General features: G+C 37.5%; 1 protein-coding gene across 2 annotated transcripts in view; it reads right to left on the bottom strand.

Moving 5' to 3' along the window:
- The window catches only part of Pappa2 (pappalysin 2), a 262,402-nt gene that overhangs the window by 149,755 nt on the left and 97,207 nt on the right, over positions 1-15,440 (bottom strand). For both annotated transcript variants that reach the window (XM_013520972.1, XM_005374904.2), the window contains exon 4: positions 12,140-12,285. In XM_013520972.1, coding sequence (XP_013376426.1) covers positions 12,140-12,285 — 146 coding nt within the window. The remainder of the gene's footprint in view (positions 1-12,139; positions 12,286-15,440) is intronic.

Below are 15,440 nucleotides of genomic sequence, written 5' to 3'. Positions count from 1 at the left end.
CTGACCCGCCAAATAGAGTGAAAGAAACCATTGCCAGGGAAGTTAGGAAAATATCCCCACATAGGGAGTTCAGATTCGCCCCCAGACTCTTCCCACTTGACATCCATGTTGTTCTGATCCTGCGACCCACGGGCACCAAGACAGTCAAGGCTGCACATAGACAAATGTCCCTTCCCTTCACAGACAACACACTGGTGTTTAAAAATTATTCCTAGCAGCCTGAAACTAGAGATTGTGGGGCGAAATGAAACGTTGAGAAACTGAGACTGACAATATAATTCTTCACAGACCTTTCTAGTAGATTTACCCAACATACCCTTGTTGTACAGTACTAAGCTTTTCCTTGCCCTGTGTTCGGTTCAGGAGCATATCATCATCGTTGTCTGTATTCAAAACCACTGTTCGTTTTTGTCTCTCTTATTGGAGAAGAAAAATTTGTCTTGGAAGGTAAAATTAAAACATAGATTAACAATATGATATCGCGGTAGAGTGCAGGAAGGGTGTGAATGAGATTCCTTCTCCTATAACTCCTTTCTGCTCTCATTCGCCACCCGAAACAGGAAGCAGAAAGATACAACGATCAAGTCAATGTACCCCGTCCCCCGCCCCCGGTCTTCACTTTGAGTCCGCACCAGATCCTCTTCACCTCCCTCGCTTCCCAGTGCCCATCCTACCACGCTGCACAGGAGCTAATGGCAAGACCAGGAATACCTCCTGGAGACACTGACACAATGCTGTGTGTGGAGAGATGTAAAATTGTGGAGATACTAACATTTTACCCAACTGTTTCCTTTCCTCTCTTCCTCCCAACCCAGGGTGCCAAACTCTTCTGCAGTTACTACCTCACTAGCGGGTAAACGGAATGCAAACCAAGGAAAGAGAAACTCCTCATCTGCCTGTGAGGCTTCTTAGGCCTGTTCCATTTAGGCCCTGGGGGAACTCCATGGTTTAGCCAGCACAGTGGGTGAACTGATCATGGCCCTTTTCCCTCCACACTCCTAACGTACTCACCACATTAGCTAAGAAAATATTCCTCTAAATTGAAGAAAATGAGAGAAATGGTAAAAAACAGAGACATAGAGATGGTGATGGGTCCAATAAAGTGGACTGTACCCTGCCTTTTGAGTCCCAGAGAACAGAATAAAACCCCAAACAAGTGTGTAGCTTCTGAGTACAGATCATATTCTAGTGATAGATTCCTGAGTTAGTGGTCTTGCTCTAGAGAGGAACTGGTTGATCCCTGAGGCTAAGCAAACAGGGGAACACAGAGCCCGACAGAGGTTCCCTGAGAATGAGACATCAACTGACAACCAGGGACAAAATGGATAATTCTGCCTGTGGTCTCAGCATGTATGAATCACCAATACTGTTAGATGCAACCCCAAGCCAAAAAGGCTCAACTAACTAAGAGTAAATTTCAGCTACATGGGGGCTCAACACAGAAATTAAGTTCAATTATAGAAGAACAAATTCATATTTCTTGCATATCTGAATATGTGTACTGAGACTTGAACCCAATAAAGGCCTGTACTATCAACTTGCACTTAGAAGCCAATAGGAAAGCAGCTCCTTGGATTTAGCAATCAAGGGCCATGTGTGGCACAGCTGTTCCTTAAGACCAGCAAGGGAAATACAAATGTGCCTTCTTTGAACATCTTTCATCTTTTATTATGATGGACAAGCTAAAACAATAAGAGTTGTTGTGTGGTCTTGGGACTGGTGCAGAGGAAGAAAAGAGAGAGAAGTTGCTCTTAAAACATGAAATTTTAGCAATAGACAGACAAACTTCCAAAGTGGTGCCATTTCCAAGCTGTAACAGGTTGCCCCAGCTTCCACACAAGACTACCAAAGTGGTTGGTGGTAAAGAGAATGGCTCCCAAAGCCACGTTTATTAAAAATAGAAACTCAAGCAATTTGAGGAAAGGACACTGGTTGAAATGACTTTAAAATGGTTCTATAAAACTTTTAGAGCTGACTGTTATATGCCCATAAAACAGGGAGATGAGAGCTGGTCCGCAGGTGTCTATGTAATTACTTCCAGTTACAGGCTAACTAACATATGCTCCCAAAAACCTGCTTTTCATAATGCAGGGACAGAGCTATGAAAATGTACATCAGGGTCCAAGAAAGGAACAGTTTGGGGCAGGACAATGGAAGTGTAACATAGGTGAATAGATGGACAGCGGGAGAAAAAAAGAGAAGATAAAGAAAAAGAAGCTGGAAAGAGAAGCAAACTTTTAGCAGAACCAGCCCAGGAAATAACCATCTCTAAATCTTGTACTGGCTTCTGGGCTTTGTAGTCCCATTGACCAGAAGTTCTTGGTCAGATGGAATCAGTAAAAGTATGTGCAGAAGATGAAAATGTTGCCGAGTCTAGTGTCACTTTTGTCTGCCTGTATACTCTTTCAGCTACTCCCAGCCCCAGCTGTCAAGAACTCAGGATTTCAAGCACTTCCAGGTCATAGGAGAAATGGAAATGGATAAATCAATACTGACGATGTTATTACAGAGGATCTGGAGGTTTAATATATTATCTTTCCTTTGTTTTGACATGCAAGCAATATTTCAAAGATACCTGCTTGCCCCCAAACACACACAAACTAACACAAACTCACACACACCTACATGCAACCTCATGTCAGAATTTTAGGTACCTACAGAGGATGAAAGGGAAAGATATTGTCTGTAATTCATTTGTTCATTAAGTATTACTGAGTGTTTTTTCTCTGCCAGGCAGTGTTTGGAGGACATCAAAGGTTCAACAATTACTATATATATATATATAAAACAAGATGATAGAAAATTAACAATAGTTATATTGCATATTATTATCTTCAAAGTAGTTACTCAGATATATTTTAAAAGAGAAGTCTTATCCAACTCTACATACAAAAGTGATTATTCTTTCCACTTACTGATACGTGCATCAAATATGTCTTTAGGGTACTCAAAGTTCAGGGCATAAAATTCAAGTCCTGCAGTAATTTTGTCTGGAACATGTGTTGTGTTGCCAACCGCAAAGCATCAGGATCATCCGTTCTTTGAATTTTACCTTCTGATAACAAAATGCTTTACACGATCAGGCAGTGGGTACAGTCCTCACTTTGGTCGTGTCACAAGTCTGCTTTGTGAACAGTTCTGCAGTTCCTCATATCCACATGCTGCACTCTAGTTTCAATCCCTTATTTATTGATTATTTCCATGAATGATCACTCCACTCTGGCATAATAGAGAGACTAGTGGAGAGTGCACAAGATTGGCATTTCTCTAGTACAACCATTTAACAACTACTTACATCAGAGTTCATGAACTCCACTTATTATCTTCATGATCTGCAAATGTGGGAGGGCCTGCTAGCAAGCCTCCCCCTCCATCAGCATCCTCCAATGAACCATAAGCATTCCCAAATCTCTTTCAATCTAAGACTCTATAATTATCACCTTTCCATGTGAGGGCTTTGTGAGTTCAGAGCTAAACCTCTTGAAAGATCCATATGTCCCTTTTCACCTCCTGTGAATTCTTCTACCAGTCTACACTGGTTTCTAAACCTATGCTCCATGGAAACAATCTGGTTGATATAACCAGCATTTCTTACCACCTAAGACTTCACCCACACTGTGTATTGCAAATGATGAAACACTTTGATCTCAATATCTAACTTCGATGTTGAGGTACATTGAGATTCATGCTCAGGGATGCTCTGCACAAGTTCTGAATAAGGGAAGGATATCTGTCCTCTGTGCTACTTTCCTTGGCTTTCCCCTGCCCCTGACCTCTATACTTCTGCTGCTTCACTTTTCTCAATATAGCTGCCACACCCACATCACCTTCCAGGCAGCTACTCCCCCAGTCCACTGTCCTCCAGGACATTCAAAGACCTTTCTCCGGCAGCTACCTACCTCTCCCAAACTGCCTACCATCACTTTCTCTTGCCCTCTCTCGCTGACAAGAAATCTCCTTTGTTACCACTGCAAAGAGTTGGACCTCTGAAAACATATCTATCTCTTTATTAAGAAACCACTAATGGAGAAGCTGAGCCTGGTATCACCACAAAACAGATTCAGCAGCTAGTTGTTCTTTGAGGGAATGAATGAAAGATCATGGGTCTAGCCTTAGTGGCAGGGGAAGCATGGTTTCTCACGAATTCACATATTCAGTCTTTGAAGATCTATTTTTAGATTAGGTACTGTTTACTGCGGTTAAAGATGTTTAAACCACTGAACAGCAGACCTCAAAGATCCATCCATTCATTACATATTTAAAACAGATGATCCTTGCACTGACACAACACTCCTAGCACAAAGTCTTGCTAAAAGGCAAAAATTGTGCTGATGGCAAAGCAAGATGACAAGATACCACATTACTTCAGTGTTTCCACGTAGTGATTTAAGCCACTGATAGTTGGAAATTGGATTCAGTTTTCCAACTTTAGAGCTGATTTGCTTATCTGTAAATCACTCAACTGACCTTTGAAATGCAGGTTTTTACATGTTGACACAGTAGATGAGCCTATCCTGAGTCTTTAAAAGGCTCTATTTAGAAAATCTTAAATGTCTTCCTCTATCACGCTATTCCAGGTATTTGCACTACTTACTGTAAATCTGATTTGGGTCAATACAGTTCTTTGTCCAATCACAGTTATGATTGCACAAGAAGAAATATGAAGACAAGCAATTTCCTGAGTCAGATCTACTAGCTGTTCAGTCAAGACTTCTGCTTCTGGAAAACTAAAAACTGTGCTGTGTTTGGGAGGGCACCATTATTCCTCAAAGGTTTATGAAGAAAATATAAATATCCCCACCTTCTTTTGCAATTCACTACAAAGATTCTTGAAATACTTTAAGCATTTCTTGAGACCATAAGTGTAAAATGTTCGGCCACATATTCACCTATCCCTTCAGTTTGCAAACATTCACAGAAGAACTGCTGTATATAAAGTACTTTGCTCATGTATGGAGGTCACAGACCTTAGTGATATTTTGCCCTATGGGCATGAGTGAATGTGTGCGTGCATGTGTGCATATGTGTATTCATGTATGTGTGTGTCTTAGTTCTTTGCAATTTTTTCCCTTTTTTTTTTTAACAGGGTCTCACTCTGTAATTCAGAATCGCCTTTAACTCATTAATGTAGCCCAGGATGATCTTGTGCTGTGGAAATCCTCCTACCACAGCCTCCCCAGTGCTGGGATTGCAGGCAAGTGCCACCATGCCAGGCTGTGCAGTACTTTTTTGCTTTACTTTTGAAGTAATGGCTGAACCCAGGGTCTTTGCCCTGAACTACATCCCCAAACCTTATTTTCTTTTTTATTTCGACATATATTTCTGCTAAATCACTAAGTTGCCCAGGCTGGGTCCAAACTTCTAATCCTCCCACTTCAGCCTCCCAGAGTATTGGGATTGCAGATGTGTACCACCATACCCAGTTTTACTTTGCAATTTTATCACATGTATACATTTGGGTAAACACTACCACAATGGAAATGCAGATCTTCTCCATCATTATGATCTCCTTTCTGTTATCATTTAAGTCAGATGTACACCTTTAGGTCCTTCTCCCTCCACCCGTCTCTGCCCCATCTCTAGCTGTGGGCAACAACAAACTTGTTCTCTATCTCTAAATTTGGTCATTTTGAGAATATTTAATGAATGGAATAATACAGCATATGACTTTTGAGATTGACTTTTTATTCACGAGGTATAGTGCTCTTGAGGTTTGTCCAAGTTGTTGCATGTATTTACACTTTGAATTTTTTTTTTTTTTTTTTTGCTGCTGAGCAGTATTCCATTTGTGGATGTATTAACTAGTCAGTAGCAAAAGACATTTTGATCATTTCCGGTTTGGGGCTATTACATAACGCTGCTATGAAGATTGATACATAAACATTTGAGTAGATCTTTATTGTCAATCCTGCGGGGTCAATGACCAGGAGTCCAATCACTGGAATATAAAGTAATTGTATTTAGTTTCATAAGAAATGTTCAAAATACTCAGAATGGTTGTGCCATATGACTTCCCAACCAGCAGTGTCTATGAGATACTGCTTTTCTACATCTTTGTCAGCATTTAGTATTGTTACTACTTTTATCTTAGTTCTTCATATAAAGTGTACTGATACCTCATGGTGTTTTTAATTTGCATTTCTCAAATAGTTAATAATTGGGAACACTTCCACAAGCTTGTTTTCCTACCCTGTATCTTCTCTGGGAAAGTGTTTGTCATGTCTTTGCCCATTTCTAACTAAAATATTTGTTTAACTGTTCAGTTTTGAGACTTTTTTATGTACTGCAGATGCAAGTCACTTGGAAGCTATGTACTTTGCAAATTTTTCTTCCAACTCTTGTTTTTTATATATGTTAACAGTCTTTCTTAGAAATATTTTATATTTTGATGACATTCAGCTATTTAGTTTTTAGTTTTATATTTTTGATATTTTATACAAATGCTCTTTGTTTAGCTCTGGTCCTAAAGATTGTCTCCTATGTTTTCTTCTAAAATGTCTATGGTTTTCTCTTTTTAAAACATTTAAATCTCTTGCATTCTTACATCCGGTAATCTGAGCAACTTTGTTGAAGATAGCAATATGCAATATAACAACCACTGTTAATCCTTATCATTTTGTTTTGAAACCCTGTATCATTTTTATTGTTTTTGCTTTGTTTTGCTTTTGTCTATATTGTTATTTTTTTATTCTCTTTAAAATTAAAAAAGAGAAAAACATTTAAATCTATGTTTTATTTTGAATTAATTTCTGTATGAGTTGTGGGGTTCAGGTTCAAGTTCATTTGCTTTACCCTGTGTGTGTTCAATTGCTCCATTACCACTTGCTAAAAGTAACTATTCCCTGTTTTCATCTGTAGATTGGGTAAAGATATTAGGTGTTTTATTTCTTATAATGGTAATACATTTTTCTTAATATGTAAGTTTTTCTGGGATGTTGTTGACTCCTTCTATCCCCCAAAGATTTTTTGCTCTGTTAACTTTTTTCTAATGAAAGGTTTCTGTTTATTTTCTTGTTTTTATTTTTTTCTGGTGTCCTTTTCTGAGTTTAACAAGTTGTTATTTGCTGCCTTTTGAGAAGCCAAATTTGGTAGACTTTCTTCTTTTCTAATATACAAAACTACAGATCTTCCCCTCTATGTGATTCTTATGCATACAAGTATTGGTAGGCCATATTGTTATAATAATTTTAACATATTTTATTTCCACTATAATTTGCTCCTTAAACCATTAAATAATTAGAAATATATTGCTAAATTTTCAAACGTGGGAATTTCTCCATTTTAATTGTCATAGTATTAGTGATTTCTAGAGTATTTCCTGTTAGATTAGAGGACAAAGTTTTGCAATTTCAATCCTACAAAATTTACATTTTGATCCAGAACTCCTTTGTGAAATTTTTCATGGCACCTGAATAGGATGCATCTTTTGCTCTGTGTGAGTAGCCTGGTCTTATTTGTTTATTGAGACAAGTTTTTTAGTCATGTTTTTACAATATCTTTTTCTTCATTGTTTATTCTATAATTTTCTGAACAAAATTTAAAACTACAAACTATGATAGATTTGTCTATTTTATTCTTTATCAATATTACTTTATGTATTGTTTAAGGCATGTTATTGGTTAACCCAAACTTATTGTGATTATATTTTCTAATTGAATTTACTTTTTTATAATAAAAATAGTTCTATTTACTTCTAATAATACTATGTTAAGGTTGACTTTATCTGATTTAGAAAGCTACACTGCCTTTCTTTGGATCAATATTTGCTTTGTATTTATTTTCCAATTCATTTGCTTCCAATTACCTGTGTTCCTCTATTTCAGATGTGTCTCTTAGAAATATCATACAACTGGAGTTTGTTTTCAATCTGACAATTTTTGGATCTGAATTGATGTGTTTAGTCCATTTACATTTAATGTAATTACTAACGTGGTTAGGTTTCTGAGACTATCTTATTTTGTTTCTACTTGTGTTATTTTTCCCTGATTTCTTGTTCTTTGTTGCTTTCTCTATTTTATTTCTTGCTTTTTAATTAGTTAGAGATAATTCAGTTAGTTTTTAATAGATAGAGTTACAAAATGCATTTTTAATTTATTACTGTCCAGTCAGTAATAAAGTCAGGAACTTTTTCTGGATATAAGCAAAGAAGGCTCCTTAAATTCTTTAATTTAATGTACTTTTGTTCTCTCTTTGTGATACTGTCTTTTTGAACTTATATTTTAAAGCCAAAAGAACATTATTATTATACTTTCAGTATTTATATCTTTTCTAATGTCATTAATCTTTTTCTGATTTTGCTTCTTCCATCTGGGGTTACTTTTTCCTCCTGCCTTTTGCACTTTCTCTAGTATTTCTTTCAGCATTGGGATAAATTATCTCAATTTTTATTAGCCTAAATATATCTTTTAACTTTTTTCTTTTTAAAATATTTTTCCAAATATAGACTTCTAAGAAAGCAAATATTTTCTTTAGCATTTAAAAAAAAGATTTCAGTATGTTGTCTTATGACTCACATAGTTCTTGTTAAAAACTCAGTAAAGTCTAGCACACTATGGTACTTTTTAAGGGAAGAAAAGTTTTTGCTCCAGCTACTTTTGAGGTTTTTATTTTTGTTCTTTTTGTTTGTTTGTTTTTCCAGGACCGGGAATCGAACTCACGTCCTTGAGCTTGCCAGGCAGGCACTGTGCTGCTGAGCTAAATCCCCAACCCCCTGCTTTTGAGATTTTTGTCTTTGTGTTTGGTTTCAGCATATTTACTGTCATAGTGAGGCAATTTCCTGGTAACTGATCTTGTTTGGAGTTTTATAACAACGTACATCTGAGATTGGAAATTTTTTGTCAGTGAGCAAGGTGCTTGGCCATTATCTATAAATACCACCTTTGCCTCACTTTCTCTCTCTTTCTCTGGAACTTCAATTTACATTATGAGTGTCCACTAGGCCTCATATACTTCTAAAGATCTTTTCTATATTTTTTCATTACTTTCCTGAACTTCAGTTTGTAAGTTTTCTACAAATTTTCAGGCTCACTAATTTTTCTGCTCATAATTTCATTCAGTAATTTATTTATTTAAATTTTAGTATTATTTTTATATCTCAGTGTTCCACTAGACTCATTATATATTCTAATTCTGTAAACTATCTAGCCATCTTTCATCTATTTTTACATATTATTCGTAATTATCTTAAAGCCAGTGCCTAGTAACTTCACTATCTGGATAGTCTATGGATCAGAATCTATAATTTGTCTGTTGGTTTAGTTTTGTTTACCATTATTTGACTCCATCTGTTAGAGTAACTGGTAGTCTTTTATTGATTATTAGACATCATGCTTGAAAACTGTAGATGCTCTTGATAACACTGTATTCCTCCAGAAAATATGTAGGTGTCTTCTGTTAGGCACTTAGGATACAGCGGTAAACTTCCTCAGAATGTCTCAGGCTGAGATTTTGACTTCATATGAATTAGGCCATTTCTCTTTGCCCTTGCATGTGGGGTGTCTTAGAACCCCTCTTCCTTAACATGGTCTCAAATCCAGTTTTTTTCCTTTGTTCTGAGACTCCTGAAATCAGTGGTTAGTTCTCCGATCTCCAAGGTTACTTTCCACTTACTTTCTTGGCCATTGGCTGGGTCCGAGAATGTACAGCTTAATAAATACCAGGGGTAGCAAAAGAAAAATCACAACAGAAAATCCACTTCCCTTTTGTGCTTTCCATGTTTCTGGGATCTTGAGCCTGCATGCTGATTTCTGTCTTCCCAATACTGAGACTGAAGCAAGCTCTAGGCTACATCACTTCTCTATTCTCATCACTGAAAATCTGGCAATTTATCTGAAAGGAAAAACTGAGCTATATGTAGGATTCCCTCCAATGTATGACTCTTCTCTCAGGATTGGACCTTCAGGTCCTTGTTGCCTTGGCCTTTGTCTGATGTCTTTAAATAGCTAACTTTAAGTAGTTTATTTACTTGTGTTTTTAGTTGAATGAATCTCGCCAGTGTTCCAGCTCCAGTAAAGTTAGAAATCATTCAGTAATCTTCAGCCAAAAATTCTTATCAAGTGGGTGATATTTGTCTCCACATTGGGTAGGAAGACTACTGTTTAAAGTTGTAGATTTGGTCCCAAAGATAAACCTAAGTAAGGCACATGCAAACCATGGCTAAATGAATTTGTTATCAAGATTATTTTATATCAAAACGTTATCCTTGCACCAAAAAGTTATCCTTGGTAATTTAGGATATACTTTCTTACAGTATTTTATGTACCTCTTCTCTACTGCTACTGTTTGTGATGAGGATTATTTATCTAAACTTGCCATTAAATGGATTATTTGACTATTGCCCATTCACCCACTGCCGCCATGAAGACTAGAATGATTTATATTAGCTTTCATTGGAAACATAGGAGGATCTCCAGCTTGCCAACCATCCAGATTGCCAACCATCCAGTTTGCCAACCAATGATTTTTAACTTTTGCCGATCAGAAGTATATAACTGAAACTTGTAGACCTTCCCTAACAACTTTATCAAAATCTTTTGAAATTTTTTTCTGAAACTATTTGTTATGTAGTACCACCTATAACCTACATGTCGTTTTTATGACATGCTCAACAAAATGGCTCCATCTACCCGACAAGCCCTCCTTCCCTAGTTATTCACTCACAAAATTGCAAATCAATCTGAATCCATTCTTTGGTTCATATTGGATTCTCAGAAATACCAGGTCTTACTTGGAGTACCTGAAAATGAGCTCTCAGCTCAAACAATATCTTTCCTTGATAGTCTCAGATCACCAATAACATCATAAATTTGATTCCTCACGTACTAAGAACCAAAATACAAAGCTTAGTGATGAAACAACTACTACAGTGCTCTAAAACTATTTCAGACACTATAGAGCCCATAAAATCCAGCTGTGCATGCTAGCAAAGTTTGATCAATGTGCTTCATTTTGGACCTATACATTTTATTTTTATTGTATCTTTCATATCTGATATATATTTATTTATAATACATATTTTTATAAAATATATCATATGTATTATATTTCTTTACCTCAACCTGATTCATCTCATGAATTTTCATGTTCTGTTTCCTTGAACAACATATTTTACCTATTGCTAATTTACCATTCATCTTTCTCCTTTCCCGATCCACACTATTAGATATTCTTTGGATACTACCTCATATTTGCTTTGATTGTCAATTTAATATGTTCCACACTCTGGGTCACAATGACTCTATCATACATAGCCTGTGGTATATAAATCATTATGTGATCTTCCTTTAATTTATTCCTTTCTGTTTTATATTTGATTACTAAGAAGATGACCTTTGTATGACCTCTTTTAAATCATTTATAAAATGTTTTCCAGTCTCTATAATCATTCTCTTTCCAACATGAAATATTCCTCTAATGGTGGTAATTCATTAAAAAATTAAATATTGGTGGAATCCTATAAAAGAGTCTGAAAATGTATACACATTTTGTTTCATAATTGTTCTTTCATCACAGGGATATTAAGCTGATTTAATGACCCATATTGGATCATGAATAAAATTTCTTTTATAAGAAAAAAGAGACTGCCTAAGGGATTATATTTTATAAGTATTCAGGCATTGCACTCCTTGTTAAGGTGTCTACTCTTTTCTGAGATGAGCTGCTCTTGCCTGCACTTCCCAGGATTTACTTGAAAACCCAATCCATGCAAGAAGCCCACGATTTTTCTGGTACAATAATTATTGTAAACCAGGTTTCATTGACTGGCTACCTTCTTGAAAGTATCCCCCCTGGTGCTCTCTTAGATTTAAAATGAATCTTATTTCATGGCATTAGTTTATTTGCATCTTGATTACAGATTCAATCTAAAATATCCTGTTTGCCATTGCTCTAATACCTATTTGTTTAGATTAAAACATCTTTCAAAATCTGTATGTATGCATTTTGCTGTATTAGATATTATCCCTGCTTGTATATTGAAACATTTCAATAGACTTTCTCCAAAGCCATTTTCAACTCTAAGAAGCTAATTCACTAAATGCATTTATTTTTTGTCTTTCTTCCCCCCACCCCACCTCACTCTCATAAACTCCCTTCAGACCTCATTGTTTTCTCTTCCCTGCTTAGTCTTCATTTCACTTACCCAGATGAGTGACAGCTTCTTTCTCCCAAGGCCAGGTGGCAGCACCTGCAAGATTTTCTCGCACTGAGGTGGCAAAGTAGACATTGAGGAAATGGGTGCCGTTGAGCTGCAAGGCCTCCTTTAGCTCCTTCACACTCATGTATGCCCTGGAGAGCATGCAAAAAGAGAAAATGTCACGCCTACAGATGGGCGCTTAGGACAGCAGAGGCAGACCTGCTTATTCTAATGGTGTGCTAGTCAACATAGGCTTTTGGGGGCCCGGGGAGGCCAAAAATAAGTACTGGCACACATTTTTAGTATTTTACTCCAAGTGGCATCCTGTATTATAGACACTATAATATCTGAATGAACGTAATATTTGACATCATTCTCAATTCCCCACCTACACTCACCTTACTTCTTCAAGATAAATCCAAAATTACTATTAATACTACTAATTGTTTTGCCTTAAGATTTATTCCCAGGCTGTGGTTAGAGGTCTTCTAACTTTCACCCTCTTGTTCTTTACCTCACAGTGCCTGATCCTTATGGTGATAGGAAGTTCCTTTAAATCACTATATCAGTACTATATCAGTATATGTTTATGGCAAACAATATTTTTTAGCTAAAAGGGCAATAGTAGTTGCCCATGAAAGTGGTAAAAATGAGAATGAGTTATAGGTATTATGAGACATCATAAAGTTATTGCATATAATAGTAATTATATACACACTTCCCAGTCCCTGTCCTTAACCCATACAAACTCTCCTACTACTTTAGGATACCTACCAAGTGTCTTTATTGGCAGCACACAAAGCCCTAGGCAATATTGTGCTTGTATTTATGCATAGAAGTAAAGATTTATTAAAAACACAAGCTCCATGAGCCATAAAGAAGGAAATGTGCATTTGGTGTCTTTATAAGCGCATATACCATCAAAAACCTTCAGCTTCCTGGTATCAGTGAAACTTAAAACTTTACCACGAGCAAATAGAGCTTTTCCATCCTCGCCAAACAGTGATTTTAAGAAGGAACAACCAAACCAGAGCTCAGTGGGCTTTCAGACCCATATGCTATTTCCCACAGTGGCCATGGCTCATCAACACAAATGGAGGAACATTCTTATCACAGCTTCAGCCAGAGAGACAGTCCCTTGACACGGGGTGGAAACTTCTTTTACAGATTTTGCTTACTGGTTGTCCTTCTCCTAGACAAGGTGCAGGTACTGAAGCCTCTCAGTTCACAAGCTCTTACGGGGGCAGCATGACCTGATCTCTTTTTGCACTGCCTCCCAGCTGTGACGTTGAGGCCATCTACTTTCCCCACGGGTGGGGTGTGCTGGCAAAAGACTCCAGAGAAAGAAGCATCCCGAAGAAAGCTCTTTTTGTATTCTTTGGAACAGAATCAAAAAGGGGAATAAAAGCAAAGAAACCAAAAAGATCTTGCTTTAGAACTAGAGATGCTTGGAAGTAAAGGGTTTTTAAAATAGCATTTTATTAACATAATATCTTGGAAAAATAGTTCTCAGGCATAAGAAATCATCCAAGCTCCATAAGGTGACGTCAGATATGAGGAGAGGGATATTCCTTCTGCTCCTTTCTTATTAAAAATAATTATAATTATTTTTGCTGATGACATGGAGTGAATCTTCAAGGTGGAGAGGTTTCAACAGGAATGAGCAGGAGGAGGGAGGGAGAGGGAAGGAAAGAGGAAGAGCAAGAAGAGAAGGGAAAATGGGAGGAGGAGAGGAGGGGAGAGGAAACCGAGCCTACATTGAGCTCAGGGAATCAGAGAAAAAAAAATTCACACCCATTCTCTGTCCCTATTCCAGGGTTCCAGTTAACTTGGAAGTTGGTAACTGAACAGTTTTTGTCTTTCTTAGCCTCCTTTACTTTCCCAAATCCCGCTGTTCCTGGCATGGTCTCCCTGCTCTATCTGTGGGTTACTGGTTTCTCTGTCTGCTGTTTACCAGTTTTGGCTGCCGTCTGTCTGTCCTTTCTCAGCCCAGCATTTCTGTTCATTTCTGTTGAGTGCCTTCCAAGAGGCCTCTTCCTCCACACCAAGATCACTAGTAGGTTCTACTCATCTCTGTTTGCCTCCTTGCCCAATTCTTTCCCCAGCCATAAATCACCCTTCCAGATGAACGTGTTTATGTCACACTGGTTGCAAGGTGGGTGTGGCTGCTCAGATGCCTGCACTCCACAGAAATATAGAAAGTAATCAGCAAGGCTAAGGGAGGGAATGAATTTTAAAACACGAGAGACAGTTGGAAATCTTCATTAATTGAACTGGTAGGAGAAAGCTTCATTTTGTTGCAACCAACGCTACTACCTGGATTATTCTGTAAACTAGAGGGTGAAAGACATCATATAAAGTCAGCGAATGTGCTTTGCATGCAGAATGCTCACCTATTTAACACATGTACACCATTTCAAAAGTTAATCAAGGCTAAAGAAGATAAATGTCAGCTTCTCAACTAATGTGACCAGAGCTTGGCTCATATTTATAGTAGGGAAGAAATGGACATAGATCTTAAACTCCAAACTTAGCATCTTGCTACACAAATCACTAGTTGAGAGATAAATGAACTTAATCTTCAAGAGAAAGTGAAATGACACTCACAAACAGTAAAATGCCTAAGGCTGACGAACTGACAAGAATTATGTATTTAAAGGGATAAACTAGGTTGATCAGAGTAAGTCCTACCACAATCTACTTTTTCTTAGAGTCTGCACACTCTAGATAAAAATATTTCTTTCCTACACTTCTCTTTGGTGTCTGATCTGACAAAATAAAGTTGTATCTTGGTTTGTATAAAAATGGTCTCAGAAACAGGCTTTCTGGGGTGTGGGGAGGCATATCAAATTGTTTTGGCCCATGGCTCAAGCCTGTTACTTCTAACATATCCCCTGGAAGAAAGCACACTGACTCTCCCATTCTATGCCTGTAACCTCTTGGGTTGGGATTGCCCATTGTCCGGTGTCAGGTGTGTTTCATTGCCCTTCCAGACTCACTCTGATTCCAGCCATGTCTCCTACCACTGACTCCTGGCCGCAGAACAGTGTCTAATTGTGCACATAAGCCCCAAGTCTTGCTTAGTGTGTGACTGCATAAAAGGGTGATGCTCTGTGTTCCAGTTTATTAGTCAATTAAATAACCCCTTTGTAGACTCATACAAATAATCCAAGAAGGAAGTCATAAAGAAGGAAAAGGTCTTGAGGTATCTGGAGGGAAATGAACCAGTATCAACAATTGGTGTGCTGAAAAACACAATGGAAAGTGGACATGGTGACACATCCCCATAATCCCAGTACTCTTGGAG

Source organism: Chinchilla lanigera, unplaced genomic scaffold (genome assembly GCF_000276665.1).
Source record: "Chinchilla lanigera isolate Chin_1 unplaced genomic scaffold, ChiLan1.0 scaffold00005, whole genome shotgun sequence".
Taxonomy (NCBI): Eukaryota; Metazoa; Chordata; class Mammalia; order Rodentia; family Chinchillidae; genus Chinchilla; species Chinchilla lanigera.
Note: the sequence above shows the minus strand (reverse complement) of the source record. Positions and strands in the feature narration are given on the sequence as shown.